General features: G+C 49.4%; 1 protein-coding gene across 1 annotated transcript in view; it reads right to left on the bottom strand.

Moving 5' to 3' along the window:
* The window catches only part of CACNA1I (calcium voltage-gated channel subunit alpha1 I), a 145,318-nt gene that overhangs the window by 52,847 nt on the left and 72,226 nt on the right, over positions 1–20,245 (bottom strand). The window contains exons 8-14 of the mRNA XM_031940123.1: positions 7,478–7,629; positions 6,086–6,271; positions 5,207–5,324; positions 4,143–4,298; positions 3,658–3,751; positions 3,055–3,257; positions 1,599–2,093 (exon numbers count right to left, since the gene is read on the bottom strand). Coding sequence (XP_031795983.1) covers positions 1,599–2,093; positions 3,055–3,257; positions 3,658–3,751; positions 4,143–4,298; positions 5,207–5,324; positions 6,086–6,271; positions 7,478–7,629 — 1,404 coding nt within the window. The remainder of the gene's footprint in view (positions 1–1,598; positions 2,094–3,054; positions 3,258–3,657; positions 3,752–4,142; positions 4,299–5,206; positions 5,325–6,085; positions 6,272–7,477; positions 7,630–20,245) is intronic.

Consider the following 20,245-nt stretch of genomic DNA (forward strand, 5'->3'; position numbering starts at 1 on the left):
TAAATTTGAGGAAAATGGATTTCAAAAAGTTCAGAAGAAAGATAAGAATCTCATGGAGTTAAAAACGGTTCAGGGGAAATCAGTCCATGAGGATAAAACATATTCAAGAATGAAATCACTTATAAATGTCAGCTTGGACATTTGGAATCGATTCCAAAGTGGAAGAAAAATAAGACTGGTCTTTAGAGTTGGATGTGGATGCACAGGGAGCTCACCAGTCAGTTGAAATTTTAGAACCAATAAAAGATTATAATGACAAGAGGGATGTGTTTTTCTTAAGCTGTGTTGGGAAGAAAAGGGGTATAACTTTTGCTTGAGATAATATAGAGATGATATAGAGAAAAAGTAACCAGAGGGATGGCATTTGTAAAGAAAAGGGCAGAACAAAATTGACCAGCAGGAAATTGATACCCAAAATAGACAAGGAGAAAAGAAAAGAATATCCAGTTGCCTTTCATAAATTCAAGACCCTTGAGACCAAGGGTATCCTTGGTGTATCCTAAAAGAGCTAGAAGATGTAACAATTAAGTCACCATCAGTGATATTTGTAAGATCCTGGAAAACAGAAGAGGGTTTACAAAAACTGAGGAAGGGAGAATGTCTCTTAAAAATTTCAAAATTGAGATGACCGCAGAACTAGCAAACTCTAAGCCAAATGCTAGGATAGATGTAGGGACAGATGGCATGTTCAACTGACTGGCAAAAGATACAAAGCCAGGAGGGATGGATAACATCGTGGATGACAGAAACAAATTCCAAAAAGAATACCAAGTTGAAATTAATAACCTGGAGTTCAATCTTACACTTGGATATTAAAAAAAAAAAACAAGACCAGAAGTCTGGGATGAAGGTAGCATGTACAGCAGTAGTTCTGAAGAAATCTGAGGGTCTGAGTGGACTGCAAGCCACATGAGTTGGTAGCATGCTAATTTAATTATGAGCTAACTAAAGAGAAGATTAGAAGTGAGAGTCCTCCTGTGAGAGCCAAGGTTGAAGAAGGACATTTATAAGTTGGAACTGAGGATCACACAGAGGAAGATAACCAAGAAGTGAAGGCTCTTTAATCAGTCTCATATGAAGATTAGTTAAAGGAACTGGATCTGATTGACCTGGACAAAGCGGGATTGGAGCCTGCTGTGACTGGGGCCATCGGGCCATGTGAGGAGGGTCAACAGAACCAGGGGTAGTGAGGGAGGGGGAAGCTGCAGGAGGATGTCAGAGCTGGGAGGAAGCTTAGAATAGGTCCCCCAACTCCTTCTCTGGGAGTTGGGAGGGAGCTTAGAACAGGGGGTGTCAGAGCTGGGAGGGAGCTTAGAACAGGGAATGTCAGAGCTGGGAGAGAGTTTAGAACAGGAATGTCAGCACCTGGAGGAACTATCTAGTCCAATCCCCTCATCTAACAGGTGAGATCCCTGTAAGCAGAGGGAGTGACTCACTCGCATGGCTACACCCATATGGCAGGAGTCTGAGTCTTAAAAGACCCCTGGGGTCCTTTCTTGCACTGAGAGGGAAGGCAGGATCCCGGGTGGTCCCCCGCCTCTTGGCTCAGTGCCCTGCCCCTGCCTCTCTCAGTCACAAGCCCACTCAGGACCACTCACATAGTCAATCTCTTCCTCATCCTCCGCGTGGTCCTTCCGGTTGTCCATCTTGGTGAAAACGTCCTTGGCAATGTTGGGCATCTTGCCATTGCAGTCCTGGTGCTCACTGGCACCCAAGCCTGAGCCCACTTTACGGGTGGACCTCAGATGAGCATGAGGGGCTGGCAGGGGCAACTCTGCCAGATCCAAAGAGTCCTTGGTATCAAGGGAGAGTGTCCGCCGGTGCCGGTAGCGGTGTGGGTGGTGGAGGTGGTGATGATGGGGATGGGGATGGGTATGGGGTGGTAGGTGATGGGAGGGGCCACGAGGGGCACTGTCGTCCCGCTCCCCCTCTGCTGACTGGCCCCTCTCCCCAGAGAGGAGTGACTCGTGTTCCGCAGAAGGTGCCCGGTGCTTCAGGCTGTGACCCCGGGCCAGGCTGTTCCAACTGGACCGGCGGCTGGCCCAGGCTCCACTGTGGCCCCAGGCCCCATAATAGGAGCTGCGGGAGCTGGACTGAGAGGCAGACACAGAGAGCAAGTGAAAGACCAGAAGCAGCACTGCTCTCCCACTCAAGAATTTTCTGTGGCTACCTACTGTCTACCAAGGAAAGTACAAACTTCTTTACTTGGCATTTGAGGCCCTTCAGAGTAGGTACTATCCTACATTTTGAGCCTTATCTCATACTGCCCCTTCCATGTGCTCTATGCTCCAACTAAACTTTCTACTCACTCCCCAATGAGAAACATTCCCTATGATCCAAACTATATCTTAAAGCCCCTCCTGAAGAAGCTTCAATGGCCCTAGATAAAATACAGCTTCATTTAAAATGCACAGTTGTTCATCATTTAAGCACAATTCCCCTCCATACATTATTTTTCACCACTTGGTTCTTTCCTGCATTTCCTACTTCCAAGGCTTTGCCCAGGCTGTCTCTATAGTCCAGGTGCCAAGATGCCAACCTCGTTCACTTTGTGGGTGCCCCCTCCTATAGGAAGGTTTCCCCATTTGTGTTAACACATGTACCCAAGTGGCTCTGTGTTGGGATGGGCGCCAGTCCTGGACACTCAGCAGCATGGAAATGCCGTATACCAATGCAGGCTGGCACCTTTCCCATGGTCATGCCAGGGGCACCAATGGTTTAAGCCCCTTTCCTGGGTCCACAGAGCCAGCGGCTTCAGAGGGCAGACCCCTAACAATGGCCCCGTGCTGCAAAGATTTGGTGTCTGCAGTCTGCGTATGAACTGTCTCCTTGTGGAGAGTAAGCTCTTGGAAGGCAGGGGATGTCTTACTTTTGCCAAGCACAGCCTCTGAATATATATAAATATAAAATATATATACATAAATATAAAAATTATATATGTAAATATAATTTTATATTTATATATTTTATGTTTATATATAATTTTTATATTTACATAAAATTTTTTATATTTATATATATATATTCTATTTACAAATGCTTCCTCTGACTCACCAGAGACCGCTGGTCATAGCTCATCCTCCCCAGAGACATCACACTGCTCTTTCGGGAGTCCAGGGCGATGAGCACCTGGTCCGGCTGCAGAGAGTGGCAAGGGCCAGAGGGCATGCCCCCCGTGGTGGCCAGGGTCCCGGGCAGTGGAAGGTTGGGGTCCAGGTGCCCGTTGGGAGTCATGGGGATGGGGCAGAGCTTGATATCTGAGAGGAGAGGGATGGGAAAGTGAGAGTCACAGAGACACAGAGAGTCAGGACCTTTTCCTGGCTGACTTTCTTCTACAAAGGGACCCTCTCCACCTATACCCCACAACCAGTGCAGGCTCTCTGTGTGATGCTGGGACCCCCTCCTCCTGCCCCCCAGGACACCAGACAGGAACTGCCCTCAGAGATGGGCTGTTTTCTCCACCTCGCTTAGCCCAAATGGGGCAGAACCAGGGGAGAGAGACCTGGCTGCCAAGTGGTCAGGGCCTAAAGCTGCTGGACCTTCCCCCCCGGTCAGTGTTTTACCCCTCCGAGCCTGAGGACTGAACGAATGCGCCAGGGCTAGGTCTGGTCTGCTCTGGTGAGGGTCCCCAACATGTGCAGGCAGGGCATCCCTTACCAAAATGGCCTTCATGCCCCTCTCGGAACTTGTCAAACTCCTCCATGTTGGACGAGCTCTGGTCCTCATCTGAGTAGGAGCGGTTGGCATCCCCCTAGAGGGCAGGGACACAGGGACACCTCACATTTCTATCATCCCCTGTGGGTTACTCCTGACCCACTGAGGCATACACCCCCACTCTACAGATGGTTAAACTGAGGCCTAGAGAAACCAGGGGTGGGCAGGGAAGGGAGGAGGGAGGCAAGGGCCTCCAAGCTGGACCACAAGGTATGGCAGACACCTCTCAGCTTGGAGCTGTGAGCACCTCCTACAACCCCATACTCTACCCAGGGGCTGGGATGACCACCTCCTCTTCTCCCCTTTGGTCCTGGAGGCTCCTTCTCATTCCCTCCTCCCTCCAGCCTTCTCAGGAGAATAAATAACTCCCATTCTAAGAGTGCTCACTTCGCAAGGTGGGGCAGGAGAGAGAAGGGTGGGCGCCTCACCTCTGCCTGGAAGCCCTCCACCAGGATGGCCACCAGCAGGTTGAAGAGCACGTAGTTGCCGAAGGTCATGAGAGCCACAAAGTAGAGGGAGGCCCAAGGAGAGGTGGAGGCCATGCCATTGTAGAGCACCATATTCCAGTCCTCTTGGGTCAGGATCTGCGGAAGGGGATTGGGTGGGAAAGCCCAGTGAGGTGGGATGGGGGAGGGATGAGCAGGGCGGGGGAGAAGGGAGGGCAGGGGGCCTGGGACTCCAAGGCCAGGAGGGAAAGAAGCTCCCCTGCTCTTCCTCATGAACACTCACATTGTAGATTCTCTCCTAGAATTCTGCACTCAGTCCCCTGGGTTTGCTCCCACCTGTGCACTGCCCCATCAATGCACTTCTTCACTTGTACACTTTCTCAGCTTTGAACACTCATACTCACACACTTGTCTTGCACATTCTCATGTTGACTCTTATGCTTGTGCATGGTTCTCAGTCATGCACTGTCACCCAATTTGCACACTTCCTCAACGGGCCACTCTCCTCTGCACAGCTTCAACCTTGAACACATCTGCCTGACACATTCTTATTTCTGAGCTCTCACACTTGTGCAAGTTACTCAAGCGTGCACAAACGGATACTCTCCTGTCTCGTACACTCTTGCTTGTGCGGACTCTTATTTGTACACTCCTCAATCCCTGCAATTCTCTCTCCATCATCCTTGCACACGTCTCCAACTTTGCACACTCACACTTGCGCACTCTCCTCTATTGTGGAGGCTTTTATTTATTTGTGCACTACTCAGAAATAAGCTGACAAGTCCCCTTAGTTGTCTTGGGAAGGACCTTTGTAAACTCCAACTTTCATTATTGCCATTAACTGCATCTCACCCCCCTTTCCCTCGATTTCCCAACTAGGGCTGGGTCACTGCTGCTCTTTCCTGCTCTGCAGGGACATCTCTGGGGAAAGGGGGATGGAGAGAAAAAGGGGATGTGTATTGGGGGATGGTGGACTATGCTTGCTGTGGGTGGTGGTCCCGGTCTGGAGGAGGGATGAGGGGAGGGACTTCCTCTTTCTCCCTCACCTGGAACACTGTGACAATGGCCCAAAGAAGCGAATCAAAGTTCTTCCGGTCGGGTACAGTGTCTCCCGTGTCAGTCTTGAGGCTGAATTTGCAGCCAAAAATGTGCATCCCTAGGATGCTGAAGAGAAGAGGAACATCCGTTGAAATATCCCAGCCCCCAGGAGAGAGGGGCATGGAACACAGAGGGATGCACCCTCCAGTCTCATCCCCACTGGGGCTTTTCCCATCAGCACCATCACTTCCTTCCTCCCCCACACCCCTCCCGCCTCCTGGGCATCCCTTCTCGTCCCTCCGAATCCCTGCAAAGCTCTCAGCTCCCCGTTCAGATGACTCCCCACCGTGCCTTCTCCAGTAAAAGCCACCAGGCCGTTTGCCATTGCCCACATCATCACCCCCTCCGGGCCCTTAAAGGCCCAGAAGGCCGTTGCACCCTCACTGTTAGTTCTTGAAACACCTAGCCCCCTGCAAGACTATGCAAGCGCTGCTCCCCAAACGGGGCGGGTCCTGCTCCTCCCACCTGAAATTACGCTCTACCTATCTTCTAAGTGCTCAAATTTGTACTAGGAGAACGGAAGCTCCTTGAGGGCAGGGGCAGTTTTCCTTTAGAGGGTTGCATCTAGAATAAAGTGGCTGCAGAGCCAGGAGGAGCGCCAAGCTCATTGAGCTACCAGGTCAGTTCATATGGCTTGAGCCTGGGCACGTCGGCTCACAGCGAGAGAGTCCTGGGCACCAGGATCTGGCTTGCGCCTGGGCTCTCCCACTGGGCTGGGATAGTTGGCTGGGGAGCAGCTGTGGGATTCCCTGTGCTGGAGCAGATGGAGCCCGGTTCCTGGGCAGCCTCTGGGAGGTGTGGCTGGCACCCTGCAATGGTTCGCCCACCTGAAGATGAAGATGAAGAGCATGAGCAGCATGCAGAAGGTGGCCACGTTGTCCATGGTCTTCATCAAAACCACCAGCTGGCGGCGCAGGGCTGGCATGAAGCGGACCAGCTTCAGGACTCGAAGCAGGCGGAACGTCCGCAGTACCGAGAGGCCCCCGTCCGACTGGCCGATGATCTCCCAGATACTGCAGGGGCCAAGCAGGGGAGGGCATTGAGCAAGGGAGAAATAGAGGGAAGGGGAAGGAAGGAAGAAAACAGGGAGGGCCAGATGCAGGGAGGGGAGAAATGGGGGAGAGGAGGGAAGGAAGGAGAGAAACAGAGGAAAGAACATGAGGGGAGAAGCAGGGAGGGAAGAAGTGGGGGAGAAGAGGGAAGGGAGGAGAGAAATAAGCAGAGGAAGAAACAGAAAATCGAGAGGCAGGGAGCAGACAGAGCAGAGAAGGACGTTTACACCAGAGATAAGGGGAGCATAGAACAGAGAGGAGGAGATGCAGAGGGGAAGGGAAAATGGAAGAAAGAAGCAGAGGGAACAGAGAAGAAAATAGAAAGAAAAAATCCAAGAAGAAGTGAGATGACACCAAGAAAAAGGGGTAGGATGCAAAGGAAATAATAAATAGAATTAAGGAAAAAAGGAGAGGTAGAGGAAGAAGGGTCCAGAGGCAGAGAAATGAAGAGACAGGGGGAGTGGACAGGATGGGGGGGGGGAGAGGAGAGACAAAAAAAAAAAGGGAGAGACCCTCAGGGTAAATTATGAGATGATGCATAGGGCCAGAGAGGAAGTGGGAGGCAGGGAACGAGCAGGGAAGAGATGGGAGAGTTAAAGATGAAGGGAGGGAGAGAGAAAGGGGAGAGAGAGCCAGGAAGGGGGGAGGGAGGAGAGAGAAGAGACCAGAGAGAATGGGGGTGAGGGGGTGGAACAGAGAATGAGAAATGAGGAGATGGGTTATTGCTGTATTCTGCCTGAGAAAGGAGCGTTCTGGTCATGGGGGCAGACCTAGCAGAGTTAATTAAAACTCCCCTACGTCTCCAAGCTGCATTTTAGCCCAGAGCTTCAACCTCCGTACCACCTGCTTCCACCCACCCCTCTGCCCTCTGACCAAAGCTGAGCAAAATGGACTGGTGAGGACAGTATCTCTTTCCATTTGCCTTTCTCAGCCTCCCGAGGACATGCTGCAAGGCAGGTGGCAGGAGGAGGAGGAGGGCTGGGCTGCCGGGCTGCCTGCGTTCTCAGCTCCTGGGGAAGGGGGGTGGGAACGGGTCATGGGGAGGAAAGAGACCAGGAGAAATACCCAGGCATCCTTAGGTGGGTAGACACAGCCTCTGTGCTCAGGGAGGGGGCAGGTTCCTAAATGAGGGAAGGGGAAGGGAGGGAGCGGCCCAGTCCTTGGCACCTGATGATGACGATGATACTGTCAAAGATGTTGTAAGGGTTCCGTAGGTAGTCGAAGAGGCCGAAGGCCGCCAGCTTCAGGATCATCTCCAGGGCAAACATGCTGGTGAACACCACGTTACTGATCTCCAGGATGTTGGTCAGCTCCTCGGGCTGCAGAAAGAGAGGAGGAAAAACACAGGCAATGACCCTAAACAGTCACTACATGTCAGGGCTGGGACCCAGGAAGGGGGAGCCTAGAAAATAGAATGTGAGAGCCAAGAGGGGCTTAGAACAGGGAACGTCGGGTCTGGGGAGGGGCCATAGAGCTAAGAACATCAGAGGTGGGAAAGGTCTTAGAACAAAAAATGTCAGCGCTGAGAGGGACCCTAGCATATGGAATGTCAGAGACAGGAGGGGCCTTAGAATAATGTAATGCCAGAAGTGGGAGCAATCTTAGAACATGGGATGTTAGAGTTGGGAGAAAGTTTAGAACACCAAATGTCAGAACTGGGAAGGACCTAAACAGAAAGAATATCATAGCTAAGAGGGAGCTGAGAACAGATAATAGAAAAATGGAAACCAGAACATATCTCTTGACTTCTAGTCTAGTGTTCTTTCCAGTACTTGAATGTGTGTTTGTGTGTGTGTGTGTGTGTGTGAGAGAGAGAGAGAGAGAGAGAGAGAGAGAGAGAGACAGAGAGAGAGAGAGAGAGAGACAGAGACAGAGACAGAGAGACAGAGACAGAGAGACAGACAGAGACAGAGAGACAGAGTCAGAAAGAGACAGAGAGAGAAAGAGAGAGAAAAAGAGAGAGAGAGACAGAGACAGAGACAGACAGAGAGACAGACAGAGAGACAGAAAGAGACAGAGAGACAGAGACAGAGAGACAGACAGAAACAGACAGAGACAGAGAGACAGAGTCAGAAAGAGAGAGAGAGAGAGAGAGAGAGAGAGAGAGAGAGAGCGAGCGCCAGACTTGGATATAGGAATGGAAGGACAAAGTAGAGGTGGGGAAGATGACCATCTCTCTTACTGGTGAACCTGAATGAGTCCTTATTGGTTATTTGGGCTAACTGTCATCCTGCTGCTGTTCTCACTGACTGGGCAAAAAAGCTTCCCCGAGGCTCACTGCCATCCTCTCAGATTACAAGACACCCACATACCCCAATGAGTAAGCCCCAGTTGGCAGGAAGCTGAACACGGCCATGGTGCTCCCTGAGCTAATGTGAAGCTTGGCGAGCCGGGATCTGGCAGGAGAGAATGGAGCCCACCAACATCCGTGGCTCTTTCCCCTATTTGGGTGATGGCTGCCAATGCCCCCTATCACCATGTGTCATCCCCACTGAGGCATGTACATTTAACTAGGTCCCCTCTGCTCAGGGAAGGGGGGAGGAGATGAAGACATCAAGAGTGGCCGCTTAGTATCTTCCATGAGCACAGCCCCCAGATCCAAAGGATTCCAGCCAATACCAGGGCTTCTCTTTATTGGTTCCCCTAAAATTGGCCAATAAACCCCACAAAACCCCATGGCCTCCAATTTCTGCCAGACCACCCAGAAGAGCCTGGGGGACCTGGGGGAGTTTCTGGGAGTTCTGCTACACATGCTTGTGACTTTTCAGCATCAGACCCAAGAAATGACTGGCTTATAGCCCTGAAGTAGAGGCTACACCTGTCTTGGACCCTTCTTGAATAAGTGAGTTTCTGCCGAGAGGCAACATAACATGGCAGATAGCAGATTATCTCTGGGTTGAGGTGTGACCCAGTGCAAGACGTGCAGCCCCTCCAGGTCCAGGCAACTTTCCAATACATTAAGTTACAGAAAAATTGCCCATCAACCTTCACAGACCTAGATCTGAGAAGAAGGTGCCCAGACCCTCTGGTTCAACCCACCAGTTTTTGCCGGTAGTTTTCTCCACTGGGTCTGGACCACAAAGAAAGGACCTCACAGCGATCTGGTTTCGGTGGTTTGAACCACTATTTATAGGGGAGTGGTTCTCACCACAACCTGAACACCTTACCACTTCCTAGCACATGGGTCAGAAGGACCTTTGGAGGTCATGCTACCCTATGACCTAATTTTACAGATTCAGAGATAACGGCAGCTCAGAGAAATTAAGAGATCTGCCCAAAGTTACCCAGCTAGTAACTGGAAAAATTGGGAGCAGGACCCAGCCTCCTGTGCTCTATGACACATGACCCTGATTTTTTTTTTTAGTGTGAAGGACATTGTGTTTTCTCAATAAAACTATAAGGTCACCAAGATTGGCCCTGAAGGAAAGATGGAAAAAAGCATCTTTTTTTTTAGAGGTGGGACCTTATGGATATAGAATACTGCCCTTATGAGAGGCAACATGGTGCACTAGAGAAAACATTCGCTTTACTGTCAGAAGACCTGGGTTCAAAACCTGCTTCTGACCCTGTGTAAAAGTCTCCTCATCTTAAAAACAAAGGAGTTAGATCAAGTGTCCCCTGAAGTCTCTTCTTGCTCTAGACCTGGGACCTTATGAAGCATGAAGGCTTTGGGAGTATTTCTCCAATCATCCTGTCAGGTGTGGCTGATGGGTGAGCTTGTTTTACAGACTTCTCATTTCTTCTTGATTTCTCGTTTGTCTTGTTTCAGGTGGAGATCTGATGCTCTCTGAAAAGCCCTCCTGGTTCCTGGCTCATCATCTTAGTGTCTTCCATCTTGGACTCAGCCCAGATGGTCAAATCTTGTCATTTCTCTCTCACAAATACCCTTCTCTTGATCGATCACACAGCCACTGTCCTCAGAAAGATCCTCATCACATCACCCCTGTACTGTCTTGATAGCCTCTGGATGGGTCTCCCTGTCTCAAATGTCTCCTCACCCCATTCAGCTGCCAAAGGGACCTCCCTGCGTTTGACCATGTCACTTCTCTCCTCAATAAACTCCAGTGTCTCCCTCCCTCCTAGTCCTCCAAGATCAAAAGCACTTACTAACCTGGTCCCTTTCCATCTTTCCAATCTTCTTATACTTATACCTAATCTATAACCAGCTCCACCGGCCATCTTGCCAATACCACAGCTCAACTACATGTGCCTCAGAAACTTCACACTTCCTGGCTGTGGGACCCTGGGCAAGACACTTAACCCCAATTGCCTCAGCAAAACAAAAAAGTAAAAAATTTTAATTAGATGTAATCAACATTATAAAAAAAAAAGAATAGCAGCTTCTTGAGGGCAAGAATCCCATTGTTGGCTCTCTATGTATTCCCAGCCAGTAGCATAGTGCTTGGCACACAGCAGGTACTTAATAAATGCTTGCTGATAGACTCAATGACTAATCCAAAGCATCAGTAACAAGGAGAAGAGATTTTGAGCTTTAGAGACTGGCCCCTTAGTTTTAAACATGGAGAAAATGAGCACCAGAGGAGGAGAGATGACTTTTCCAAGGTCCTAGAACAAATGAGTAATAGATTTAGATCTGGGAGGGACTTTGGAGACCTCATTGGAGATCACAGCTCACGTCATTCTATACTCCTTGAAATGGGAGTTGTTTCCCAGGGAGTAAAGCTACCGGGGCTGTCCATACTCTCGGCTCTGTCCCCCACCTCACAACTCTGGGAGAAAGACAATCTAGCATCCCAGCCCGTGCTCAGCTCTGTGTGCCCCCCTTCTGCCCTCCCCTGTCCCCTGCCTTGGCCAGCACCTCTTGGCTCCGAAGGCTCCCCGTCTCCCCCGTGGTCTCCCTAATTACTCAGGGAGCCAGCTGATTATACAAATTAGACATCGGCAAGTAAGGAGTAACCCACTAATGCCCGACTCTGAAGGCGGAAGAGGCGGGATAGACTCTAACAAAAACAAACATGAGGGATGTCAAAGAAAGGAGGAGGGAGGGAGGCTGGGAGACTCATCATAAAGCTCCTCTCCTCTGCATCCTTCCCGGGAGAATCTTGGGGAGGTGACAGGCAGGCAGAGGGGTCTCCATTGGCACTAACCTCCCCAACAGTCTCAGGCTGCACTGAGTGGACATGCTGGGCTTAGCGGGACTCAGCTCCTCCTCCTGAGCTGCATTTCCATCCACCAAGAGACCTGGAGATGAGGAAACTCCTTCCCTCCGTGTGGATGGACCCTACTTGTAACTTAGAATCTCAGGGAGTTGCCTAGGCCCACAAGTGGCTAGTCAGCCAACTTAGGGTCCCCAACCCTGGACTTGAACCCAGTTCCACCTGATTCTGAAGCCATTTCCTTCTTCAGCTCATTTTACAGATGAGGAAACTGAGGTAAACAGAGTTAAGTGACTTGTCCAGGATCACAGAGCTAACAAGAAAATGGTAAATCATTCCCACCCCAAATGGAGTCGCAGAGAGTAGGATATTACTGAAACAACTCAGCAATAACAAATCCATCCAAGAGATCACAGTGCCTCTCATACATGAACAAGTCAAGTCAACAAGCATTTATTAAGCACTTACTACATACCAGCCACAACACTAAGCCATAAGACACTTTATACGCATTAAAACAGTCCTTAGACTCCTTATCTGGATGGATGTAAAAATTCTTTGGGGAAAAAATAACATGCAACTTAAATACAAGTGTTGTTATTATACAACAGCATCCCTAGAATGCCTTGAGGTTTTCTCAGAGTGCTTTACATGTTACCTTAGTTGGTTCTTACATCTTATTCTATTTTACAGATGAGGAAACTGAGGTTAAGAACTTGCCCATGGTCATGCATAAGTGTCCGCAGCAGAATTTGGAGTCCTGGGTCTTGGTTCTAGGATCAGCAGCCAATAAAAGTCCGAGTGTTGTTATCGTTACAGGGTCTCACCCTTATTGGTTTAAGCCTGAGCCTTAGGGGGCCATATCCCCAGCAAGGTCATCTTTAGGGGGCTTCTCCATCCTGCCTCCCCTGAGCCAGACTCTAGGGAAAGAGCATTCTTTCTAAGGAAGCTGTCAAGCTAAGGCTGCAGGGAGACTGTATGTGCTCTGAGTCAGGGTGGGGGTGGGAGGCAGGGGGCAGCCTATCCATGTACCTGTACCTGGATGGCAGGTGTGCCCTGGGAGCATCCATGACTGACTGCATTTGCCAGGGACTTTAGGGTTTTTCTCATCATGAAGGGGCATGGTATCCTAGAGCTAGATCTGGAAAAACCCAGTCCCCTTATTTCACAGATGGGGAAACTGAGGCCCAAAGAAAGGAAGGTCCCACAGGGGATAAATGGATCTTGGATAAGCCTCTGGCCTCAGTTTCCTCATTTGTAAAATGAAGAGATTGGAATAGACATCTCCAGATAGTTGTAATAAATCCAAATCTAGACTTGGAGTCAGGAAAACTTTGGTTTGAACCCCAATTCTAACATTTATTACCCATGTGACCTTGAGTAGTCACTTCCTCTGTATGGGCCATACTTTCCTCATTTGGGAAATGGGTTGGCTTCAATGGTCACTGGAGTCTTTTGCTGCCTCTAAACCTCTGAGCTTCACTGAGATCCCTTTCACAGCTCCAGAAGGAGCTCCACCTCCGGTCTCTGTTCCTCTTGTATCAGGAACCTCCGGCCAAATGTCCCCACACTGGAAGCTACAGCTCCGTAATACGCTGCTGGGGCATCCCTTTTCCCTAGCATCCTTGCCCTCAAAGCAAGATGGAGAGAGAGAGGAACTCAGTTTCATTTCCTCTAAGCAGGAAAAAAGGGGGGAAATGCTCTTCCCAGCCTTATGTCGGGATTCTCATCTATATACTAGCTTTTCAAAAATCCAAATAAAAGGAGAAGGCTCTATTTCCATTCATAATTACATTTGAATACCAAAATGGGCCCGAGGAAGGGAGAACAGAGCCCAGAAGGGAGGGAGGGAGGTTTATTGGGAGGAGGAGGGGTGAGGAGAGAAGACCCATTGTAGGGGAGAGAGAAGAAGAGAAAAAGAAAAAAAGAAGGGAGGGAGGGAGGGAGAGAGAGAGAGAGAGAGAGAGAGAGAGAGAGAGAAAGAGAAGAAAGGGGGGAGAGCGCAGAACTGCCAGGCAGTAATGATGTCAGATGCCGGCTGGGCACCGGAGCCCAGATGCTAAGCAGAGATGCCAATTTCAACCTGAAGCGAACGATGATGTCAGTGGTAATGAAAAATGTAGAAGGCGACAGGCCGTAATGGCCGATCATCCCCCGTCCCTGGTGGAGGAGGCCCAGCTCCCCCGGCCCCGCTCCCCTTCGCAGGGCTCGACAAACACCGGGCTCCCCTCCTTTCCCGAAAGGTCGCTGGCTCCTGCTCCCACGCTCCTGCTGACAGCTGTTTCTCTAGTCAAGCACACACCTGTTAATCTTTTCCTAATGGGCCATCCATCACCTCTCTAACCACCTCCTCTGGAGGGAGGCAGGGAAGGCAAGGCCGGCGGAGGGAGTGATGGAGAGGGAAGGAGACGGACAGACTGACAGAGAATCAGAAGGTGGGGGTGATCCCCGGGGGAGCTGGAGACAGTCACAAAGGGAAGAGAAAGGGGGAGAAGGAGGCAGGAAGAAGGGAGGAGAAAGTGAGTGCAATCGTAGCCTAGCGTGAGCACCACCCTCAGAGGCCATCAGAGCAACGCCCTCATCTTACAGATGGAGAAACTGAGGGCTTCCCCAGCTCCCATCAAGGCTTGGTTTAGCTGCCCCCTCCTACCAGAAGCCTTCCCAGCGACTTCTGCTCAAAAGGACCGTAATTCAGCTCAATCTAACAGACAATTGGGGAGCACCTACTGCACTGGGGCACAGAGAACTGACTCGGGAGTCAGAGGCTCTGTTTGAGTTCTGCCGGTTTGTCTCTTTTTTATTTTTAAACTTTTTTCATCCGGGTCATTTTGGACAATTCCCTAAACTACTCGGATCCTCGATTTCTCCATAGATCTCTAGCTCTGTGGCACTACTACGTGCTGGGTTACAAAGACAAAACAAAAGGAAAAAAGTCCATATGCTGAAGGAGTTCACAGGAGGGGCAGATAAGGTGCACAAGGATAGGATAAAAAACAAAATACCAGCAATACGTAAGCGAGGCAGTGTTGCAAAGTGGTTAGAGAACTAGCCTATGAGGTGCTCTGCGGACCTTTGGGAAGTACCACGGAAGGTCAGTTAAGAGTTATTGAAAGTAGGCAGTCTACAGCATGAATAAAAATGGTGAACACACACACACACACACACACACACACACACACACAATTAAGGGGTGGAGCAAATTTACTGCCTCACATCTTACAGAAATTGGATAGAAATTAAAGAAAAATCTGTAGAGAAAGGGTGGGGTGGCCAGCTGGGTGATTTTGCTGATACAGGGAAAGCCCATGAGGAAGTCCCCTCTCTCCATGAAGATCGGTGATTGCTCAGTTTATAGTCTTACAAAGATGTTGAGGCATTGAAGAGGAAGGTGACTTCCCCAGGATCACACAATCATCATGGATCAGGGGCCAGACTTGAACTCAGGTCAGTAACATAAAAAAAAGAGATCCTGAGAAACACTGAGCCTTAGTCTTGTTCCCCTATTGCCAAGGCCCTTGATACAAAATAGCTCAATCCTACTCAGGAAATAGTAAGAAAACGCCCCACCCCATGGAGGGCTCTGCCTTGTGGGAGGGACCCCATGACCATTAGACACAGTCCGGCTCTTATGGAGCTTACGTTTGTATGGACTGAGACGCTAGGTATCCTGTGTCCCCTAAGGGTATTGTTGGCCACAGCCTGAAAATGAGGCAGCCCCAGCTTAAATGAAATCCCAGACTCTCAGAGCTAGACATATCTGACCCATGAACAGCATCCCTAGCAGCGAGGTCACCCAGCCTTTGTCCAAAAACTTCCAACAAGGCGGGTTCTGCTTCTCAAGGCAGCCTGTTCTACATCAGAGCCATCCAAATGTGAGAAACTTTTACTTATTAAGCTCCATTGTGTCTTAAAATGCTTCCTCTCCTTGTTCTGCTCTCTCTGGGGCTGGTTAATCTTTCTTCCAGATGCTCACCCCTCAAATGCTTTAAAACGGCTGCCGTGCCCCCTTCTCCCAAGTCTAAATGTCTCTGTGAGCAGCCATCACCTCCCAACACAAGACTGCCTACTTTACTTTGGGTCGGCTCTTTCTTGGGAAGTTTTTCCTGACCGATCAAACCTGGCCCTTTACAATGGCTCCTGGTTGGGGCCAGAAAGAATTAGCTCAGTCCTTTATGTGCTGTTCTTCCATCACGCCTGACTCCCTCTGATCCCGTGGACCATGGCAAGCCGGGTGCCTTCAATGACCCAAAGGAGGCGGCTCCCATATCCCCTGGAGTTTTTTCTTCTCCAGTCTAAATAGCCGCACTTCCTGCACAGTTCTCAAAACGTGGGCCCAGAACCCCCCAGGATCCTCTTTCTGGGGGGTCCGTGAGGTCAAAACCAGTTTCAAAATAACACTGACATTTTAACTCCTACTGTGGCAAACATTGCTAGATATAAGCCACATAGACAAACGCTCTTGGGGATCCTTGGTAGTTTTAGAGAGTCAGTGGATCCTGAGAACAGAGGACTACTGATCTACACCATCCTGGCAGGTCAAATGATGGGAAGAGTAATAGATCTGGAGGCGGAGGATCCGGCTTTGAATCCAAGTTCCGTTACCTATTCCTTGCAAGACCATAAGCTCTCTGCTTCTCAGTTGCCTCATCTAGGCAATAATAGGAGAACAGACAGCTTCTGAAGTCCTTTTCTGCTTTAAATCTAAGCTCTATGTATTAAGTGCCTACTGTGCGCCAAGCACCAGTGCTGGATGCACAAAGAAGAAAGCGGGACAGTCTCTGCCCTTTCAGCCTATCCCAGCCCTCTCCCCTCTCCCTTCCAGCTCCTGGATGCAGGTATTTGGTGCCTTCTTTTGCTTGGACTTTTAGGATAGATTTAGGAACGGCAGACAGAAGGGGTCAGAGCTGTCCAAATGCAAAAGGGCTGTTTGAGAGGTGATACATTTGCCCTCTTTGGGGCTTTCCAGTAAGGAGTCCCCAGCCATGACTCCAGGGTCCCACGACTCTGGGATCCTGAGCTTCCTTCTGATGATGCTCCCCCATGCTTAGTCCCTGACAGGAGACAGTGGGGGTGGTTTAGCATCACCCCAATACTCTGGGGCATGATTGGTGGAGCTGCAGGAGAGAGAAACTTGTGTTCGTTCTCCTGAGCCAGCAGCTTCCCATCCCTGGAGAAGGCAGGCACTGGGACGGCTGTCTCTACCTGTCAGTCAGCACATCGAAAGTGTGGCAGAGTGACAACGCAGAGGGGTGGGCCGCTCCCTTCTGCTGTTGTCATCCACCCCCCTCACGGCTCACCGATAGCACTTCTCGGCGGGCACGCGCCTTAGACAGAGCATCCTGAAATAAACACGGGGGTGGAACGGTTGCTGCTCTCTGTCTGGGAACTGAGATTAAAAATATCAATCGGCCCAGAACGATGCTTGGCTGACTTGAAACAATTGCTGTTGCTTTATAAAAATACCTTAAAAAAAAAAAAAAAAAACATTCGCCCGATGTCACCCTTATTTTTTCCCTGACAATCTGGATGTCTGGGCTGCCGGGGGAGGATAATAGGAAAAAATGATCCTAAAACTATCGTCTAATGGGCCAGGGCCTCAAAGTTAGAGTCAGAAGTCCTGAATTCAGATTTTACCTCTGAAATTTATTAATTGTGTAACTTACTTAATCTCGCTGAACCTCAACTGCAAAGTGAGCACAAGTTTGTCAGAAGAAAAGCAATTTATAAACCTCAAAAGCATCAAATATCTGTGTTGTTGTTATTATTGCTCTTCATCTGTGGCTGAAGCTACATATTCACGGCTCTAAAAAAAAGTATAGTCTTGTCAGAGAAAAAAAAATCATAAAATTGGCCCCAGGGCTTCTAGTCCAGTGACCAGCATACAGTAGGAGTTTAATAAATGCTTGTTAATTGGCTCATTGGATCAAAATGTCAAAACAGTAAAGGAAGTTAACAAACAGACCCAATGGGAGAAAATGAGTGCCCAAGGTCCACAAGTGGCTCATTTAAAGGACAATAGGAGGTCATGCAAAGAACCCAGACTTAGGTCAGGAGCCTCAGGATTGCCTCCCGTTTCTAACCATTCCTACCTTGATGTCTGGGATATCTTTTGTCTAAGCACAAACCTCTGGGCTCCCCAAGGTCTTTTCTCGCCACCTCCTTCTCTGTCTTGGGCTCCAGCTTCCCCATGGCCATGTTTGCTCTATTTTTCCCAGCCTAAATATCCTCCCTCTCACTGGAGAACAGAATTGTTAGCTAAGGGGTAAGTAGTCCTGCTTCTTTCCCATTAGACATTGCCATGGCCTCGTTTATGAGACTCAGAGGTCCTGCCTGTCCCTTCATTGATATTCTGGATTCCTTAGGGTTTTCAAAAGTCCTTTCTTTTATCCTTGTGAAGGACCAATAGGAGAAAAACTTGAAGAGAAGGGCGTGTCAGGGGAGGTGATTCCAAATTGGTCCAAATCGGAGGGGTTCAGAGGGTATGAGGTAAAAAGCAACATGAGGGAAATCCACACACAAGGGAGGAAATCCCAGTGGGCACTGAGGCCATCACCAGTTACCAACCACCACGTGCTAGGGATATAAAGACCAAAAAAAATCCTCTCCCCAGGGCATCCAGGTAGTGCAGTGGATAGAGCCCCAGCCCCCAAGTCAGGAGTACCTGAGTTCAAATCTGGCCTCCTAACTGTGTGACCCTGGGCAAGTCACTTACCCCAATTGCCTTAGTTAAAAAAATCCCCTCCTCCCCATCCATGTTCCAAACAAACCTCCCCAGGTTCACTTTGCTGGGGTTCAAAAATGACGTATTTGGTCTCCGGACAAGGTCCCTACCCAGTAATCATAGCCAGCCTCCATGTGTACCGACCTGGATTCTCCCTCTTTGCCCTCAGTCATCTGCCTCTACGCTCATCTTCCCTGTGTCCTTTCAAAATGCTAGCTGGTTGATGAGTTCTCCATGTGGCCTCATCAATACCTTCAGACAGTGCCATCTTTCCTTCATGGTCCAAAGCTTTTGTGTCTGCTGCGGCTTCAGAATTTCATTTGTGTGAGCCTCCCTCCCCCTTGGACCGGCTCCATCTGATCTCAAGCCAGGGAGTTCTCTCCTTTTTCTGAACTCTGAAATCTGCTCCCTTCTCCCAAATTCGGGGGGCACACAGTCTTTTCCAGGCCCTCTTCCCCTGGCAGGAACTCCAAAGATGGCCCGCTCACTTTCCCCCAAGTTTCCCATCATTTCCCCTCCAGTCTCCAGCTATTGAGAATCCAGCTTTTGTATGAGAGAGCCATTCCCCTGGTGGTCACTGATCCCTGCTGAAGGATGACCATTCCAGCCAGGTGAGAGTGTCTCAACAGTCCTGCTTCATCGGCGAAAGAGCTCCAGGGCATCTGCAGAGATCCGGAGACCCCCACTGCTTCCCCTGTGCATGTTCCTGCCCATTCCCATCTTGGATCAGTGTTTGAGGACCAACATCCATCTTACAGAAGATAACTTGTCTAGGGTCATGCAACTAGTGAGAGAATTTGCACCCGTCTTCCAAACTCTAACCCCCACACTCTGCCTACTACAGGAGACTAGTGCTCCAAGATACCAGGCCCATCTCAGTGGGCAGCGTGGTCACTGTTAGCTTGGCTACGGGTAGTTTGTTCAACTAATCTCTTTCTCAGAAGCCTGTCTCTTCAGTCTCAAAATCTTATGTCTTGGATGACAGCACCCCTGGGGAGGGGTCAGTCAGGGGGCCTGAGCCTGGAGAGGTACAGAAGATCTCCATTTTCTCCCACCTGATGGGGCAATCAGTCACCGGTCATCCAGTGATGGATGCTAAGCTGTCAGTGAAAAGATACTGGTCCATGATAAATTCTGAGAGGTGGGGAAGGTGACATGACAAGGGTATGGACATGGGAAGATCCTGGAGGCTACTACCACCAGGCCTCTCCTTGTCGAGAGCCCAGGGGTGTCTTTTTTTAAATTAAGTCAGAATGGCTGGCAAACTAGTGACTCTGAACAAAGAAGTAGGTACAGTGCCTGAGCCATTCCCATGGGGAGTATTTAAGTAAATTGAATAGTCTGAGGACTGGGTTATCTAATGAAGAGGGAAATGAGAGTAGGGAGCAGGATGGGGAGCAGGATGCAGAGGGAGGCTGGGAGAAGAGACAGAATCTCAGAGAGGACTGTGTGGGAGAAAATAAAACTTCTGAGACATAAGAAAGGTTACCAGGAAGAGAGAGAAAAATGAGAGGGAGAGAAGACCAGGAAGCAAATTGGGGGGAGAGGAGGTGGGTATGAAGAAAATAATCCTGGAGAAAAAGATCGTGAGATGTGGGACTAGAAGGGACCTCACCCACTATCTAGTTCAACCATCCCATTTTAGAGATGGGCAAAGTAGGGAAGGGGAATGGAAATGGTAGCATGGTATAGTGGAAAGAATATTGGGTTTGGAGTGAGAATACTCAAGTTTAAATCCACTTAATGCCATGCCTGGGACCTTAGTAAGTGACTTCACCTTCCTCAGGCCTCAGTTTCCACAGATGACCTCTAAAGACCCAAGGTCAAATGGGAAGCTAGGAGCAAAAGATGAGCAGAGACTGAAAAGGATTCGAATGATGACAGATAAGATTTATAGAGCATCTTAAGGTTACCAAAGGGCTCTCCATATAAGATATTATTTTATTGGAAAAGGTAAGCATAGAGTGATTGGGTGGGAGGGAACCAACTCTCACTTGCAACAAAAATCCCTCTGGCAACAACGGTTCATTGAGCTTCTTCTCAAATACCTCCAGTGACAGGGAGTTCGTCACTTACCAGAACATTGTTTCTTCTCAT

The sequence above is a fragment of the Sarcophilus harrisii genome, chromosome 5 (assembly GCF_902635505.1).
Source record: "Sarcophilus harrisii chromosome 5, mSarHar1.11, whole genome shotgun sequence".
Classification (NCBI taxonomy): Eukaryota; Metazoa; Chordata; class Mammalia; order Dasyuromorphia; family Dasyuridae; genus Sarcophilus; species Sarcophilus harrisii.